Source organism: Macrobrachium rosenbergii, chromosome 48 (genome assembly GCF_040412425.1).
Source record: "Macrobrachium rosenbergii isolate ZJJX-2024 chromosome 48, ASM4041242v1, whole genome shotgun sequence".
NCBI lineage: Eukaryota > Metazoa > Arthropoda > Malacostraca > Decapoda > Palaemonidae > Macrobrachium > Macrobrachium rosenbergii.
This window is the reverse complement of record NC_089788.1, coordinates 41,503,326-41,521,920: the sequence shown is the minus strand read 5'-3', so window position 1 is coordinate 41,521,920 and position 18,595 is coordinate 41,503,326. Positions and strand designations below refer to the sequence as shown.

At 42.7% G+C, this 18,595-nt stretch overlaps 1 protein-coding gene across 3 annotated transcripts in view; it reads right to left on the bottom strand.

Moving 5' to 3' along the window:
- LOC136831362 (protein ABHD13-like) overlaps positions 1-18,595 on the bottom strand; it is a 281,750-nt gene that overhangs the window by 10,125 nt on the left and 253,030 nt on the right. For all 3 annotated transcript variants that reach the window (XM_067091687.1, XM_067091689.1, XM_067091688.1), the window contains exon 7: positions 1,287-1,375. In XM_067091687.1, the coding sequence (XP_066947788.1) occupies positions 1,301-1,375 (75 nt within the window). In that variant the 3' untranslated portion in view covers positions 1,287-1,300. The remainder of the gene's footprint in view (positions 1-1,286; positions 1,376-18,595) is intronic.

Genomic DNA, 18,595 nt, shown 5'->3' with positions numbered 1-18,595 from the left:
GCAGTTATACCTCAGAAATACTACTCACAGATATTAGAATTTTTTTTTCTTGGGTCCTGTGGTGACAGGTCAAATTATTCACAGGGGTAACATGACAAGGGCAACTACTGCTTCCTCTTGTCCTCCCTTTTCTTTGGTTAACCCCCTTACCTGTCAAGGTGAGTACAGTACTCATCATTATGGATCCTATTACTCTGTTGAGTAGTACAAACCATCACCTTGCTCCCAGGCTCTCTGGAAGCCCATGCTGGGATGGCCAATTCCAGGCCAAATCTCCTTCAATGGAGACTCTTACAACAATACCACCACACTGATCACACAATTGCTGTCTTGGGAATCTCTCTCTTGTCCTCCTTCCTAAGTAGCAATTATGAGAACTGGTGATTAATGGGACTTTAATAAACAAGTGAGGTTTTCATAATACACTTTTACCAAAAAACACAAATTATAGAGGACCACACACTCCTCCCATTCCCCACACTCATTTGATCCCCAGTAGGGCACAACAGAATGAGTGTATATGTGAGTAGTGGGAGAAGGCCAGCTGGACATACTGGGTGCTTTCTTTAAGGATGATGGTGTGACTGGAATGAGTTCTACAAGGAATAAGGGTTATGTTAATGAGTTTGTACGAAAAATGGATTTTTGCATAATAAATATCATATTTCCAGTCTAACACTACTAGAGAGGAAGAGAACCCTTACAAGAGCAAAAGTTGTTAGTGAACTTCACATTGACCCTTTACTCACAATAATGGAATGATGCAATATACAAAGGTTCTAAAACTATATGAATATACAGTGAGACAACCAATCAAGGTTATTTTAGAAATGAAGAATTCAGAAACTAACTTGATTTAAAAATAATCTAATGTACTTAAAAATGAATTATGAATGATGGATGCTTTGACCCAACACTGATAACCAAACCTCATAAAGTTGAAATTGAATTATAACCCTTTAAAAAAAATTTTTAAAACCACGATCATTTCTTAAAGATGGAAAGAATACTTGATACAAATAGAAAAAGGTACAGTATTTACTTGCAATGTATGCATAACAGTTACTCATTATCCTAAAAAGGAATACCAATGCCAAACATTGCTATTAATATTTCTTGAAACACAGTTGAACAATTTCTACTGACTACACTTTCTAAATAAATAAGGCTTCAGAGTTTATATAAATATTAAGTGCTATTTAACATAGTACATGATACCTGTGCAGGTAAATTCATAACTTTTACAGAAATGTATTTTCAAGGATGAGTTTACAATATTTGCTTACCTGTGCAAAAGGTGCTAGAGTATTTCCGGTTCAGAGAAGCACACAACACCAGGATGTAGCACAGGAGGTTGTGTCGTTCTTTTGAAGACCTGTTCATTAGATGGTGAGTTGTTAATTAATTAAACCCGCAGTGGATAGTAGAAACTAAATTATGCAGTCACCTTATTAGTTCAGTGTAATACTCAAAGACAGATTGTCCTGATCTATGGAATAACAAAATAAAGTATATTCAGTTTGTTTCATCAGTCCTTATAATAAAATACAGAATGCCAAATTTGTCCAAAATATTCCTAAAATCACCAGTCTTTTGTCTAACATTCATACAGGGGTAGTCTCACTACACAACTGCTGTCTACTCTTTCGGGTATGTGACTCAGTCAAACAGTGGTTGTCCATAAGACAACGTGAATTAAAGTATAAGATATGCATTCTGGATAAACTACAGAATGCCAAATTTGTCCAAAATATTCCTAAAATCACCAGTCTTTTGTCTAACAGAATACAGGGGTAGTCTCACTACACAACTGCCGTCTACTCTTTCAGGTACGTGACTTGGTCAAACAGTGGTTGTCAATAAGACAACGTGAATTAAAGTATAAGACATGCATTCTGGATAAGCTACATGAAGGACATGATTACAATTCAAGGAGGGTAATTGGTGGTGGGCAGCACAGTACTCCATCTCAAGTCTCTCGACTAGCTCTTGCGAGCTGCTTCTCCACATTCAGGCCATGTAAGGCTGGTATTAACAAAAATCAAATTTTGATCTCATTGGATGACAGTCTCCTGGGTGCAGTTTCCTTCAATAGCTTTGAAGAATGTTACATTCCTCTCACACATAATTTCATACTTTTTCCTTGTACTTTGCCATCATTTGTCAGCTGTAAGTTGTTGACTCTGGAGCAGTAAGTCATGTTCTAACAAGCATTAACATACCTTCATGCTTTGTGGCCCTAAAATTTTTTTCCACGTTTAGTACTAATTTTCAATCTGTTTCTTCTTATAGTATAATTTATCTCATAACTTTTGAGAGTAATAAAAAGTTGAATTCTACATGCAAGTAATTTTTGGTTGCTGGTTTCATCTCTTATTAGCAGGCATTGTACTTGGTAATTACAAGTCTATATAGTATAATCATTTTTTGTCATTCTGAAAATGTAGTTCTTTTTGCAGTGTTGCTGCATTCTAGCTTGTGATTTCAGTGATTTGTACACTAATACAGTAAACCCCCGTATTCGCGGGGGATGCACACCGCACCCCCCGCCCCCCACAAATGGCTAAAATCCACGAATACTTAAAACCCCTCTAAAAACGCTTAGAATTGCCTATTTTGATAGTTTAAACACAAGAAAAACCCTCTAAAAATGCTTATACCCGAGTATTTTAATAGTTTTATCACAAAAAGTGCATTCAATCATGAAAATATGAAAATAATTAGTGAACGTTTCTCAGTGAAAAATACCGCGAATGGGGGAATTTTCCACGAATAATGGGTAGATACGTTCCACAGAGAAATCCGCGAATACGTGAGTCCGCGAATCGTGAGAACGCAAATAGTTTACATAAATTAATATATTGTTTTAATATTAGCTGGTTAACATGTCACAACCTACTTGCACTAGGGTGTGAGTTGCTGTTCCTTTAAACCACTTTTCTTTTCTGTAAGACAGTGAAAATATTCTAGTTTTCTCTCTTCAATTTATTCATAACGAATTTTGCTCATTTTTGTACTGTGTTTGGTCTATATTATTGTTATTATTATTAATATTAATTATTATTATTATTATTATTATTATTATTATTATTATTATTATAATAATAATAATAATATTTGAAAGTATGAGACCCTCTTCTCTCTAGCACATTTTGTTAGAGAATGGTAGTTTCAGTAGAACTGATTTTGTATATGGTCTTCTCTATTATTATTTTCTTCTCATCAGGGCTGATATTTGCTAGTAACTGGCTGATGTTCATAGTCTGGGTAAAGAAATAGTTTTTTGTAGGTTAATTTTAATTTTTAATCTCATATGAAGTTAAAATTGGAGTGTGGTCGCCATAGTTTCCGAGACTTGCAAATTGAATCCGGGAATTCTCACCGTGTTTCTAAGGGCATGGTGGAATTCCATCATTTCCAACCGTATCATCAGTTCATTCTCAAGGAAAGGTGGGCTTGTTCTGGTTGGAATGGGGTCGTTAGACAGTATTTATAGTGTCCTGGGTGCTCGGTGTTGTGAGGGCTGAATTTTCTTTCATTGGCTGGTTCAGGGGATTCCCTAAGTCAAGTCATCTCCCAGAGGTCGATGATCGCACTGGTCTTGGCATGTGGACGTTGGCAACTGGGAGGGTAGTAATGGGAAGGTCACTGCCAGTAGATGGGGGCACCACCTGATTGGTCAGTTCGTTCAATTCTGGGGTGCTGGCGGGTGGCGCTCTAAGTTCCACTGTCAGGAGGAGGGAAGTCTCCTGCATGGTGTTGAGGCTAGGCCTCTCCTTTCCAATGTGTAGGGCCTCCAGGAGGTGGAGGCAGCGGTGGTTTGCTGCCTTATCAATAATTCCGATATTTGAAATTATGTCCTTTCGGGTTATTCTGGTATTGTGAATATTCTTAGCATGATCATGGATGGCACCTTCCGCGTCGCAGGAGATCCTCTTGGAAAATCTCATCGGGGTCATACCAATGTAGGCGCCGGGACATTCCCAGACAGGGCATTTGTATTGGTAGACCACACTGATTTTCTTCAGAGGGTCCTGCACCACAGGGGCAGGGTTGTTTTTCAAGATCAGGCCACTGGTCTTCTTGCTTTTGTAACAAATTACCAATTTAATCTTGTTTGCAGGGCCCGTAGGGGACGTTTCCTTCTATGATATTGCGAAAGGCTCCCTCTTCCTCTTTGTATTTCCTGTGAAACACTCCCTTGTAAAAGAGAGTGACGTCTTCAAGGGCGGCGGGGCGAGGCTCCTGCTGATACCATTTATCAATGCTTCTTCGTACGCATTTCATGATGTCCCGTTTGGAATACCCATTGTTAATTATTATCATTATTATTATTATTATTATTATTATTATTATTGGAAGGAAGAAGACCCTCTTTCAAGCATGTTTTGTTGAAAAGGATGGCTGCATTGTGTGAACTGATTTTACAGTATATTGAGTTTTCCAATTTTTCTTATAATTCACCTTTCTTGCATATCATTATTGGTCAATAATTGCCCAATTTTCATATTTCGATGGATATACACAGAGTATTTCTTACATCAGAAATTCTTTATTCTCTAACACAGTATGTTACTGAAACCTGGGGTTGTAAATCGATAGATTTCACCATGCTAATGGCATTTATTTTTTGGGGGGTTATTTCTTTTTCATGAACAATTGCCAATTATTGACCAATATGGACATGCAAGAAAGGCAAATTATAAGAAAAATTGAAAAAACTCAATATAAAATCAATAATTATTATTATTATTGTTATTAATTATTATTATTATTATTATTAGTATTATTATATTATTATTATCATTATCATTATTATTATTATTATTATTTGGCAGCAGACCCTCTTTTAAACAGGTTTTATTGAATATTATTGCTGCTTCAGCTGCATTTTTTTGTAGAAGACTTTCTATTTTCCTTATTGTGGACTTCTCTTCATTGGAGGTGCGTGCTAACAGCTCGCCTATATTTTTCATTTCATGGGGGAAAAGTAAAAAATCTGGATTCTGCTTTTTTATATGTTCTATACAGTTAGAATATTATGACATATAGTTGCTAACCACTTGTAGCTGTGACGTTTCGACAGACTCTTCTGTCATTCTCCAGTGGGAGCTAGTAGAGGACTGGTAGGTTGCATAGGTCCTTCCGAATTTATACATGGGCTTCAGTGGGGGATCATGGACAGCAAATTTTGATTGGTTGCAGTCGGCAAACTTCAAGCCAAATTTCTGCAGCAAAACTTGATCCTGACAGATCTTAGCAACCTGGGAATATCACTCATTCCAGCGTTCCCATTGGCCTGCCATTGCGTCATGTCATGCCGACTGACATCATCGGTAGTTTGGCTGCTATTGGGCGGAGGATGAATGATGTCATTATTTACTCTTTCTGTCATAGTCGGGGGCTTGTCTCGAAAGGTGCCTCGCTCATTAGGGGTGTCTCCTTTCTCAGGGTTGTCATTTTCAGGTATTCATTGGATTTGGTGGGTGTTCGGCATTACTCTTCTCAAATTCATGGTATGAGCGATGCCTCCTGCGTCGTATTCATTATGGGTTTCCTCTCGGCAATGAGGAGCGCCTCCAGCAAGCGCAGACATCGAGGGTCGGCGGCTCTCCCGATTATACTTATATTTTGTATAATACTGTCGCAGGAGATGGAAATATTGTTGGTAGCACGGGTGTGGTTCATGATGGCAACCTCCTGGGTGTGGCAGGAGATCCTTTTTGACAGACGCATCGTGGTCATTCCAATATAAATGCCGGGGCATCCTTGGACAGGACATAAAAATTGGTAGACCACGTTCTTCTGCTTGAGGGGTTCTCTTGCTGGCGGAGAGGGGTTATTCTTCATCACGAGATCACGGGTGTGGCGGTTCTTGTTATAAATTACAAGATTTATTTTCTTACTGTCTTCGGTCGGAGTGACGTTCTCCATGACGATTGTCTTCAAGGAGCTCTCATCCTCACGGTACTGGGGATGCATCCGGGCCTTATAATATATCTTGATGTCATCTTGGGGGGCAGGTTGTGCGCTCTCATTGCTGTACCATTTTTCCAGGCCAGTTCGAATTTCTCTATTGATGAGTTTGTTGGTGAAACCATTATTCACCAACATTTGTGCAGTACGTTCAAATTCCTTGTTAGTGTCCTGCTGGGTGGAGCAGTGGGAGAGGGCACTTCTAATGAAGTCCTGACCGTCGTATTCTTAAACCTAGCAGGGCACTCGCTATCTCTGTTCATGCAGAGTCCCAAATTGATGGATTTCATGTAGACTGACAACCCTGAGAATGGAGACACCCCTGATGAGCGAGGCAATCTTCGAGACAACCCCCCAACTATGACAGAAAGGGTAAATAATGACATCATTCATCCTCCATCCAATAGCAGCCAAACTACCGATGATGTCAGTCGGCATGACGTCACGCAACAGCAGGCCAATGGGAACGCTGGAATGAATGATATTCCCAGGTTGCGAAGATCTGTCAGGATCGAGCTTCGCAGCAGAAATTTGGCTTGAAGTTCGCCTACTGCAACCAATCAAAATTCACTGTCCACGACGCCCCGCTGAAGCCCATGTATAAATTTGGAAGGACCTATGCAACCTACCAGTCCTCTACTAGCTCCTGCTGGAGAATGACAGAAGAGTTTGTCGAAATGTCGCGGCAACAAGTGTTTAGAAACTATATGTCATAATATTCTAACTGTATAGAATATATGAAAAAGCAGAATCCAGATTTTTTACTTTTCCCCCCTGAAATGACAAATACAGGCGAGCGTTAGCACGCATCTCCAATGAAGAGAAGTCCGTAATAAGGAAAACAGAAAAAGTCTTCTACAAAATAAATGCAGCTGAAGCAGCAATAATATTCAATAAAACCTGCTTAAAAGAGGGTCTGCTGCCAAATTATACTAATTTAAGACTGCATGACCCTTCAGCAAGAACAAGTGAGGATACCAGGAGCTTCAGGCGGTCCCTCCTACAGCGGCAATTGGGAACTAAGGCGTCGGAGTTGCGTGACCTGCACGACGAAGCAGCCCGCCTACACCAGCAATGGATGAACGCCCGGTAGCGGACGTGCAGACCCACCGACGGAGGAGATGGAGCACCCGAAGCAGAACAACCTGGTCCCTTGCAACACTTAGTTCCCATTAATGACGACAACCTGATTGAGATTGACCACGAAGATGACCACATTGATAACGAACGTGTCCCCCACCCGATGATGAATACTGTAGAAGAAGTTTTGGCCTGTCTCAGCCGCCTTCGAGAGGATGATATGACCCAACGCATAAGGGGCGTCATGCGCAAACTCACAGCCCTCAACGGTGGTAAGTTACGAGTGCTGCAGCAGCACGAAGGCTACATCAATTTGACAGATTTCCAGCCCTCCCCGGATCAAGACGCTTTGCTGAATTTGGGGCTGAACTGCCACTTTATTTCAAGGCCAAAGAACCATGAGAAGAGGTTGGAAATAGAACTGATGCTAGAATCTATACAACAGTTGGAATCCCGAGGCACCGTAAGAACTTCCGACGCCCTCCAGCCCCTCCTGTTAGCCGAAGCCCTCACGGAGAAAGGGTCCTACGACAGTGGAATCTGCACCTGTGGATGGATGGATGGATGGATGGATGTATGATATTTAGGGCAAAAGCACCCGTGAGATGACGAAAGCTGCGAAGGAGCTGAAGGAAAAGGAAGGCATCACGGTGCGTCGTGCTGACAAGACAGCTGCTTTTGTCCTTATACGTAAGGAGGAGTATTTTGACAAATTGTCAGACACGACAAAATTCGAGCGGCTGACAAGGAACCCCACCGAAGACATCAAGAGGGAAGCTAATAAGATGATCAGCACTGTGAATGCTGCCAGCAATGCTGTCCATCTTCCCCCCCATCGCAGGTGACTTCGACATTGGTTACCTGTATGGGAATATCAAGACACACAAGGCTGGTAACCCCGTCCGCCCGATCATCAGCCAAACACCTGCCCCAACCTACGTCCTCACCAAACGACTCAAGGTTCTGCTGGAGATCTGTACGAAGATGGTGCCTTTCACTACGCACAGAGGGCACGTGTATAGACAGAAGGATGGCGTTGCAATGGACTCTCCATTGGGTGTCCTCTTTGCAAATTTTTACATGGGCACTGTAGAAGAACGTGTCTTCGAGAGAATCCAGTGGCCGAGGAAATATGCCCGATACACTGACGTCTTCTTCATTCAAGCAGACAACAAGGAGGAGGTTGAAGTCTTCGTCATACGTTCCAGCAATGTAGTGTGCTGAACTACACTGTCGAATTCAGCACAGATGACTGCCTCCCCTTCCTCTACGTTATGGTCACAAAGACAGAACGGAACTTGAAGACATAAGTCTACATGAAATCCACCAATTTGGGACTATGCTTGAACGGAGATAGCGAGTGCCCTGCTAGGTTTAAGAATACGACGGTCAGGACCTTCATTAGAAGGGCCCTCTCCCACTGCTCCACCTGGCAGGACACTAACAAGGAATCTGAACATGCTGCACAAATGTTGGTGAATAATGGTTTCACCAACAAACTCATCAACAGAGAAATTCGAACTGGCCTGGAAAAATGGTATAGCAGTGAGAGTGCACAACCTGGCCCCCAAGATGACATCAAGATATATTATAAGGCCCGGATGCATCCCCAGTACCGTGAGGACAAGAGCTCCATGAAGAAAATTGTCATGGAGAACGTCACTCCGACCGAAGACAGTAAGAAAATAAATCTTGTAATTTATTACAAGAACCGCCACACCCGTGATCTCGTGATGAAGAATAACCCCTCTCCGCCAGCAAGAGAACCCCTCAAGCAGAAGAACGTGGTCTACCAATTTTTATGTCCTGTCCAAGGATGCCCCGGCATTTATATTGGAATGACCACGATGCGTCTGTCAAAAAGGATCTCCTGTCACGCCCAGGAGGGTTCCACCATGAACCACGCCCGTGCTACCAACAATATTTCCATCTCCTGCGACAGTATTATACAAAATATAAGTATAATCGGGAGAGCCGCCGACCCTCAACGTCTGCGCCTGCTGGAGGTGCTCCTCATTGCCGAGGCATTGCTCCTACCCACGAAGTTGAGAAGAGTAATGCCGAACACCCACCAAATCCAACGAATACCTGAAAATGACAACCCTGAGAATGGAGACACCCCTGATGAGCGAGGCGCCCTTCGAGACAACCCCCCAACTATGACAGAAAGAGTAAATAATGACATCATTCACCCTCCGCCCAATAGCAGCCAAACTACCGATGATGTCAGTCGGCATGACATCACGCAATGGCAGGCCAATGGGAATGCTGGAATGAGTGATATTCCCAGGTTGCGAAGATCTGCCAGGATCAAGCTTTGCCGCAGAAATTTGGCTTGAAGTTTGCTGACTGCAACCAATCAAAATTTGCCATCCAATAACCCCCGCTGAAGCCCGTGTGTAAATTCGGAAGGACTCATGCAACCTACCAGTCCTCTACCAGCTCCCGCTGGAGAATGACAGAAGACTCTGTCGAAACGTCGCGGCAACAAGTGTTTAGCAACTATATGTCATAATATTCTAACTGTATAGAATATATAAAAAAGCAGAATCCAGATTTCTTACTTTTCCCCCACGAAATGACAAATATAGGCAAGCTGTTAGCACACACCTCCAATGAAGAGAAGTCCGCAATAAGGAAAATAGAAAAGGTCTTCTACAAGATAAATGCAGCTGAAGCAGCAATATAATATTCAATAAAACCTATTATTATTATTATTTTTTTTTTTTTCAGGGCTAATATTTGCTAAGAGCTGGCCAATGTACATAATATGGATAAGGAGGGTAATTGTTCTGAATAAAGTGACTTTTTATTTTGCTTCATATAGGGAGAATATGGCATGTGATAGCTGTAGAGTTTAAAGTCTCAGCTTATAAGACTAGTATTTCTTGAGTGTTTTCTTCGTGGTTTCTAAGGGCGTAGCGGATATACAATGTTTCCAATCGTATCGTCGGTTCATTCTCAAGGAAGGATGGGTTTGTTCTGGTTGGAATGGGGTTGTCAGTTGGTATGCATAGGGTCCCAAGTAGTTGATGGTGTGGTTGCCAAATTTTGATTGGCTGCCTCAGGGCATTATTGCTCTGAGTGAGGCTGTCTTCCAGGTGCTGATGGTTGCACGAATGAACGGACCAATCAGGTGAGGCCCCCATCAGTTGTGAGTGGCCTTCCAAATACTACCCACCCAGGCTGCAGCGCCCACATGCAGAGACGAGTGCAACCATCAACAAAATTCGATGACCACAACATCGACTATTTGGGATCCTATAAATACCAACTGATGACCCCATTCCAACCAGAATGAACCCACCCTTCCTTGAGAATGAACCGACGATACGGTTGGAAACACTGGATATTAGCTACGCCCTTAGAAACCAAGAAGAAAACACCCAAGAAATACGAGTCTTATATGCTCAGACTTGAAACTCTAGGCTATCACTAGCCATATTTAACTTCAACAAAGCAAAATAAAGTCTCTTTATTCACAACAATTACCTTCCGTACCCAGATTAAAATACAAGGTGCATTATTTTAGGGTAGTAATACATTGCCTTTTCACTTGAACTTTTGAGGTTCTAATTGTACAACATCTCTTGAAGGTCTTTCTTATGAAAACAGTATTCTACAGTTTGCTTCTCGGCTTTCACCTTGGTAATTTATGTCTACTTATTTTACTAACCTTTTATTGTATTTGAGATTTTACCTCCCAATCATTAACAAGCAAGTTCGTTTTTCTCTACATATGCTATTTTATGTATATTTTCATAAACTTGTCCTTGTACTTCTGCTCTCTTTCTGTGAATCAAATATGTCTGCTACTTTTTGTAATTACACCCAATTTTAAATACAGCATTGTTTTCCTTGCACAATAAGATTTAATCTTCCCACCACTAATTACTTTTCCAATATGAGTGATTTATTATGGCATTTTCCATACTTCTAGCAGCATTTTGCTCATACTGGGATATATTTAATTTTTTTTATTACTTCATACATATTCAATACATACCAAAGTACTAAAAACCAACAAAGATCCATATTTTCCAAAGATCCAGACACATTTCTCTTTTTTTTTTTTTTAAGCAGAAACAATATAATCATGAGAAAAATTATAGAGATAATGCAAAACTATTGTATATTTCTCAGTTATGAAATGAACGAATGTAATATATCAACACACATAGTGGGTAATAAAAAAAGTTAGCTAATGAACAATTGTGAATTTAGAGTAAAATATAGTCATGTTCTAAAAACATATGAGAAGTACCAAAATCTGTAGCAATGTCAACTTTGTAAAGGATGCCAAAATTCTGTACTTCTTCTCTTCAACTACAGTTTCATAAATTACTTGCAGGTGACAATTTACCATAGTATATTATTTTTGCATTCGTTTATCATTTTTAATTAACTTCATTTGATTTAAACAAGCAGAGATGGTGTTTTTTCTTGCAATTATATCAAAGGAATTCTATCTTTCCCCAATAACATAGTTAAAAATTAATTCTGAATGAAAATATACTGTACAGGCAGTCCCTGGTTTACAGTGGGGGGGGGGGAGGGGTTCTGTTCCTGGCGGCGTAGCGTAACCTGAAAAACGCCATAAACTGGAACATCATAATAATAGTGGGAATATATGGCACTTATGGCGCTTACTTACAACACCATAAAATCAGGCAAACGGTGCTGTGAGCCAAGCGCCGTGAAGTCTGAACGCTGTAACCCGGGACTGCCTACATTACTTTTTTTTGCCCACACTATCATGAAGATAACCTATACAGTCTGACCTCTTAAATCTGGTAACTCCCGTGACTTAGAAATTTTTTGAATCAGCAGCCAGTTCTTGAGTAGCTACGAGATTTCGGAACCGAAGCTTGCTCCATAAATACACAAGCACAGTTTATTTCCAATTAACACATCTGTGAAACTCAAAAATATACAGCATACAAAAGAACTAATTTGTTTACAGCACATACTCATGTATCATCTCATCTCCTGCATCAAGTGATCATTAAAATTTTGTCCAAACACGATTTCATCATATACATTGTGTATAAAAATGACATTTTTATTCTAAAATAATGTTTAACACATACTTACCTGTTAGTTACATATAGCTTTAGTCTTTGACGTCACAGCAAAATTTCAAAACGCGGCAGCGCCAGTCCGAATATCGGGTGATCGCCCTTACCTGCCCTCTGTGTCGGGTACTAGGAACTATTCAACATGCTTCAGAATAATTTGCCTACCTGTCCCCGTGGGGAGGAGGGTGGGCTTTCGTATATGTAACTAACAGGTAAGTATGTGTTAAACATTATTTTAGAATAAAAATGTCATTTTAACACATACAACTTACCTGTTAGTTACATATAGCTGATTGACACCTTTAGGAGGTGGGGCAATGACAGCTAAAAAGAGTTGTTGGAAACATTAAGGTTATTAATGTAGAAAATTTCTTAGTTCCTCACCTGCTAAGGTAGCTGATTCCACAGTTACTGCCTCAGTAACCTGCTATCCTTAGAGCAACCGCTTGGGTATAATGACCTGGTCGCAGATTGCTTAAGCTGGGTATCAGTCACCTAGGACATGGCCGTGACAATACCACAAGTATGCCCCTGCTCAGGCGCAGCACAAACATCATGAATTACAAAAGGGTCACCCAACACCAAAGAAAAAGCATAACCATAAAAACCAAAACCAACTGTGGGGTAAAACTATCCAACACTTACCCTCACAGACAACCGTAAAAAACCTTCACACTCCAAAAAAAAAACAAGTAAGTAAAGGTAGGTTAATCCTCCTTTACCCCTTTACCCATTACCGTGCCAGATACAACAAAGGGCCCTAACGTGCTGCACTCATCAAACACTGTCTGCACTTGCGAGAGATAATACAAAGCAAATACAGACTTACATCTCCAGTAGGTTGCTTGCACAATATCTTGAAGGGAGAGGTTCCTTTTATAAGCGAGAGAAGTAGAGATAGCCCTCACTTCGTGAGCCTTCACTTTACACATTTTCAAATCATTCTCTGAAATATTGGAGTGAGCTTCAGAAATCAGATCTCTAATAAAAAGGACATGGCATTCTTGGACATCGGTCTAAGAGGTTCCTGACCGAACACCATAAGGAATCTGAAGGACCCCTAATATCTTTAGTCCTTCGAAATAATATTTCAAGGCTCTGACTGGGCAGAGGAACCTCTCCTGCTCCTTACCTACCAATTCCGACAGACTCGGAATCTCAAAAGAGTGAGGCCACGGGTGCGAAGGGGTCTCGTTCTTGGCCATAAAAAACAGTTTGAAAGAACAAATTGCTTTTGAAGCAGAGAATCCTACTCTCTTATCCAAGGCGTGGATCTCACTGATTCTCTTAGCTGTAGCTAACAAAACTAAAAAGAGGGTTTTCCTCGTAAGATCTCTTAAAGAAGCAGAATCCATAGGTTCAAATTTCTCAGACATAAGCCACTTCAGGACTACATCAAGATTCCACGAAACAACTTTAGCATCTGACCTCTTAGAGGTCGAAGGATTTAATAAGGTCCGTTATATCTTGGTTATTAGAGATATCAAACCTCTGTGACGAAAAACAGTAGCCAGCATGCTACGATAACCTTTAAGTGTGGATACAGAAAGGTTCTTATTCCCGAGGAACAAAAGAAAATCCATAATCTGCGTCACCACCGAGGTTCTGGAAGAGGAAATGTCATGATCTTTGCACCATGAACGAAACATATTCCACTTGGACTCATAGACCTTGATCGAAGATGGTCTTCTGGCTCTAGCGATGGATTGAGCCGCTTTCTTGAAAATCCTTTGCCTCTGAGTAGACGTTCGATAGTCTGAACGCAGTTAGCCGCAGACTTGACAGGTTTTTCGTGAAATCTCCTGAAGTGGGGCTGTCTGAGTAAATCTACTCTGTTTGGAAGGCTCCTCGGGAAGTCGATCAAGAGATCCATGAGAACTGGAACCAATCCCTGGAAGGCCAGAAGGGGGCTATCAACGTCATTCTGGTGTTGGAGTGGTGCTGAAATTTCCTCAACACCGCACCTAACATCTTGAACGGCGGGGAAGGCGTAAAGGTCCAGACCCGACCAATTCAGTAGCATTGCGTCCGTCTGGAAGGCTGCTTGGTCCGGGACAGGAGAGCAGAAGATTGGGAGCCTGTTAGACTTGTTCGTCGCGAACAGGTCTACCAGAGGTTGACCCCAAAGTCTCCACAGCGACTTGCACACTTCTTCGTGCAAAATCCACTCTGTGGACAGAACCTGGTGCTTCCTGCTCAAGGAGTCCGCTCTCACGTTGAGGGCTCCTGAATGAATCTCGTTAGGAGCAGAATCTTGTGCTTCTCTGCCCACAAAAGGAGGTCTCTTGCTACCTCGCTGAGGGAGTAAGAATGAGTGCCCCTGTTTTTTTATGTAAGACAACGCTGTGGTGCTGTCTGAATGAACCAGAACTGTTTGTCCCTGTATGAATGGTAGGAAGTGTACGAGACTCAGGTGGATTGCTTTCAACTCCTTCTTGTTGATGTGCCATTCTTTTTCTGTCGCATTCCACAAACCTGAAATTTCTTTCACACCCAACGTCGCTCCCCATCCTACTTCTGACGAGTCTGCAAACAGTTAAGTGGTTCGGGTTCGACGGAAATAGAGAGAGACCTTTCTCTAATTTTCTTGATCTAACCACCACCTTAGATCCTCCTTGATAAGGTCCGAGATTGGAAAGGAGAAGGAGTCTGGAAGCGTTTTCCTGTTCCATTGCTCCCTGAGGTAGAATTGAAGGGGCCTCATGTGAAGTCTCCCCAGGAGACAAACTTTTCTATTGACGCCAGAGTTCCCAGGAGGCTCATCCAAGCCTTTGCGAACAGGTATCCATATCCAGAAAGTTCTGGACTTTTGCGAGACAGTCCGAGATTCTTTGATCTGACGGAAAAGCCAGAAAAGGAACTGTTTCCAGTCTCACTCCTAAATAGATCCTGGATTGTGAGGGAGATAGGTGAGACTTCTTCCAATTGATTAGAAGTCCTAGCTTCTGTGTCAAGTCGAGAGTTACTTTCAAATCCTCCAAGCACTGAGACTGAGACTGGGAACGAAGGAGCCAATCGTCTAGATAGAGAGAGATCTTTATTCCTCTGAGATGAAGAGCTTTGGCAACAGTGGACATAACTCTTGTGAATACTTGAGGGCTGTGGACAGACCGAAGCACAGAGTCCTGAACTGATAAGTCTTCTCCTGGAAAACGGGCGAAGAAACTTCCTGGACGCGGGATGGATCGGAATGTGAAAGTAAGCGTCCTGCAGATCTATTGAGACCATCCAATCCCGGACGAAGAGAATTGAGGACGGATTGCGCGTCTCCATCGAGAAACTGGTTTTCTCCACGAAAAGGTTGAGAGAACTCACATCCAGGACTGGTCTCCAGCCGCCTGAGGCCTTTGGAACAAGAAAAAGGCGGTTGTAAAAGCCTGGAGAGTTGACTTCTTCCACGATCTCTATCGCTCCTTTTAAAAGCATGGAGTCTACTTCCGCACTCAGAACCGAGCATTTTCTAAGTTGCTGGAATATGCTGTCAAAGCTAAAGGTTCTGTTGCAAGAGGGGGCCTCTTGAGGAAGGGGATAGAATATCCTTCCTTTAGCACGGACGTGGTCCACTGGTCCGCTCCGATCTCCTCCCAAATTTGCCAGAACTGCTGAAGTCTGGCTCCTACTAGTGCATGGAGGACATGCAGATCACTTTTTAATTGAGGGTTTGATAGCCTTGGAGACAAATCTTGCTTTGCCCCGGAAACGAGATCCTGTACGGGTGAGGGGCCTGCCACGAAAGGGCCTATCTTGATTAACTAGAGGACGAGTTTGCGCTGGCAGAGAAGGTTGAGGAGCTTTTGGTTTACGAGTGGATTGCGCCAAAAGGTCCTGTGTGGACTTCTGAGTAAGGAATTTCGACACTTCGGCCACAAGTTCTTGAGGGAAAAGGTACTTCTTATCCAGAGGTGCGAAAAGAAGAGCCGATCTTTGAGTCCTAGAAACTCCACGAAAGACAAAAGAGCACCAAAGTTGTCGCTTCTAAGAACTCCTAACGTGAAGATGGAGGCTAACTCAGACGCACCGTCACGAATCCCTTTATCTAAGCAGGACATAACAGAAGAGAAATCATCGAAATGCGCTTCGGAAAGATTAAAAGACTTTACCTTCCTACCCAAAGCGCCAATAGTCCAGTCCATAAAACTGATGACTTCCAAAACTCGGAAAACGTTCTTCAAAAGGTGGTCCAACTCTGAAGGAGAGAAGAAAATCCGAGCCGAGTTCATCGCAGAACGACGAGTAGAATCAACGAGACTGGAGAAGTCTCCCTGAGAGGAGGCAGAAGCTCCCAGAGAGAAAACTTCCCCAGTGTCGTAGCAAGCCTTCGTCTTAGTAGAAAGCTTGGAAGGAGGGAAGCAGAAAGTGGTTTTCCCCTGATCACGTTTGTCTTCCAACCAGGAGTTCATTTTCTTTAATGCCTTCTTGGCTGAAATAGAAAGCACTAACTTCATAAAGGAAGAGGTAGGAGGCTTCGAGTCTCTTGCGTACTGAGAGAGGGGAAGCCGGGCCATGGTGCAAAATCCTCAGGAAAATTATCAATAAAGAAGCGAAGAAGCTTCTTATAATCCGAGCGAGAGGAGTCTGGTTGTCTACAGGAAACTCTTCCACAACTTCTTCCTCAGACGAAATAGGAGAAAAACCTTCCGCTTGCACATACACATTTTGTGAAGGAGGAGTAGGAGCCTGAATAAGAGCTTGAGGAGGAGCCTGAGCCTGAGTAGGCGCCACAAGAGGAGCCTGAACTGGCGCCACAAGAGGAGCCTGAACTGGCGCCACAAGAGGAGCCTGAACTGGCGCCACAAAAGGAGCCTGGGATGGCGCCTCACCTGGCGCTACCTGAGGCGCTTGAGCCTGAGAGAGCGCTAAATCTTGAGGGGAGCACCTGAGCCTGACTAGGCGTGCGAGCCTGATCCTGAGCCTGAACCAAAGGAGGATCAAGAGACACAGATCGAGGAGGAGCTTTCATACTGGGCGCTCCGAGAGCTCGAGACGTAGGAGGAGGCATCAAATATACTTCAGAAGGCTTTGCTGGAGAAGAACCAGGCCTTCCGAGCCCGCCAAGAATGCTTCCAATTTTCTTGTGCATCGCTCGAAGAAAGTCATGAGTAGACGAGGATCCAACTGGGGAACGATGATCAGTAGAGCCAGGATCGTGATGAGGAAGAGGTGCAGAAGCCACAATAGGCTTACGTGAAACCAAAGGAGAAACACCGGGAACGCAGGGCAATACCGAATGGGAAGTCTTATACCTCTTGCGCACATGAGCCTTGCGCCTGGGAGAAGACTCTTCTGACGACGAAAATCTCTCCTGACTCTCCCAAAAACTACAGGAAGGCTGTGATAAGCGAAATGGCTTCTTCTTCTGAACCGCTGAAGGCGAAAGATTCCTGGACCTCTTCAATGGTCTAGACTCGTCGGGAAATCTCCAGCCTCTGTGAGGCTAATCACTGGAGCTTGAAGAAAGCCACTTCCTTGAGTCGCCTTTCCAACGGCGCTCTGAAACAGCCTGGGAAACAACAGGACTGTTCGAGGGGCTGCTTGTGAGCAGACCCCACTCGCCTCCCTTGGACTTTCAGCATGTCTTCTCCCAGGAGCAGGGGAGCTTGACAGAGGCTTAGGTCTAGGAGAACGAGTAGGCCGAGCAACCACCTCCTCCACCACACTAACACTTTGCACTGCACTTAAATTATTCACAATATCTTGGAAAGAATCCATACGCTCATGAAGGGATTTCACATTAACGCCAATATCCTCCATGGCGCCCACAATAAGGTTAAATCTGGCGTCCATCTGGACTTGATACTCAGACACGTAACGGGTTCAGGGATATCAGAGTCAGGAATAGGAATATTAGTAGCCACGGGGATATTAATAGAAGTTTCCTGCATAGCTAAGGGAGATTCCGGTTTCTGAGAGAGAGAAGAAGAACTTCTAGCTAAAGCTTTCCTGGCTCTATCTTTCTCAAGCTTCTTTACATACTTAGATAGAGCCTTCCAATCTTTTTCAGTCATACTGACACATTCATCACACTTCCTCTCATATGAACATTCCTGACCTCTACAAGCCACACAAATTGAATGAGGATCAAGACTAGCCTTGACCAACCTCGTCTTACAGCCTTTGCTGCATACCCTAAAGGTATAAGACCCAGAATCTGACATAATTATCCGAAAACCTGACTAAATAGGTGACAAAAATAACTGGCAAAGCCGCAAACCAACAAGAGAGTACTTCACCAAGTGAAAACAGCTCGATGTAGGCAGATACAATGAAATTTCGCTCGAGTACCGACAACAACGTCGCCGGCGTGACGGCAAAATTATTCTGAAGCATGTTGGAATAGTTCCTAGTACCCCGACAGAGGGCAGGTAAGGGCGATCACCCAATATTCGGACTGGCGCTGCCGCGCGTTTTGAAATTTTGCTGTGACGTCAAAGACTAAAGCTATATGTAACTAACAGGTAAGT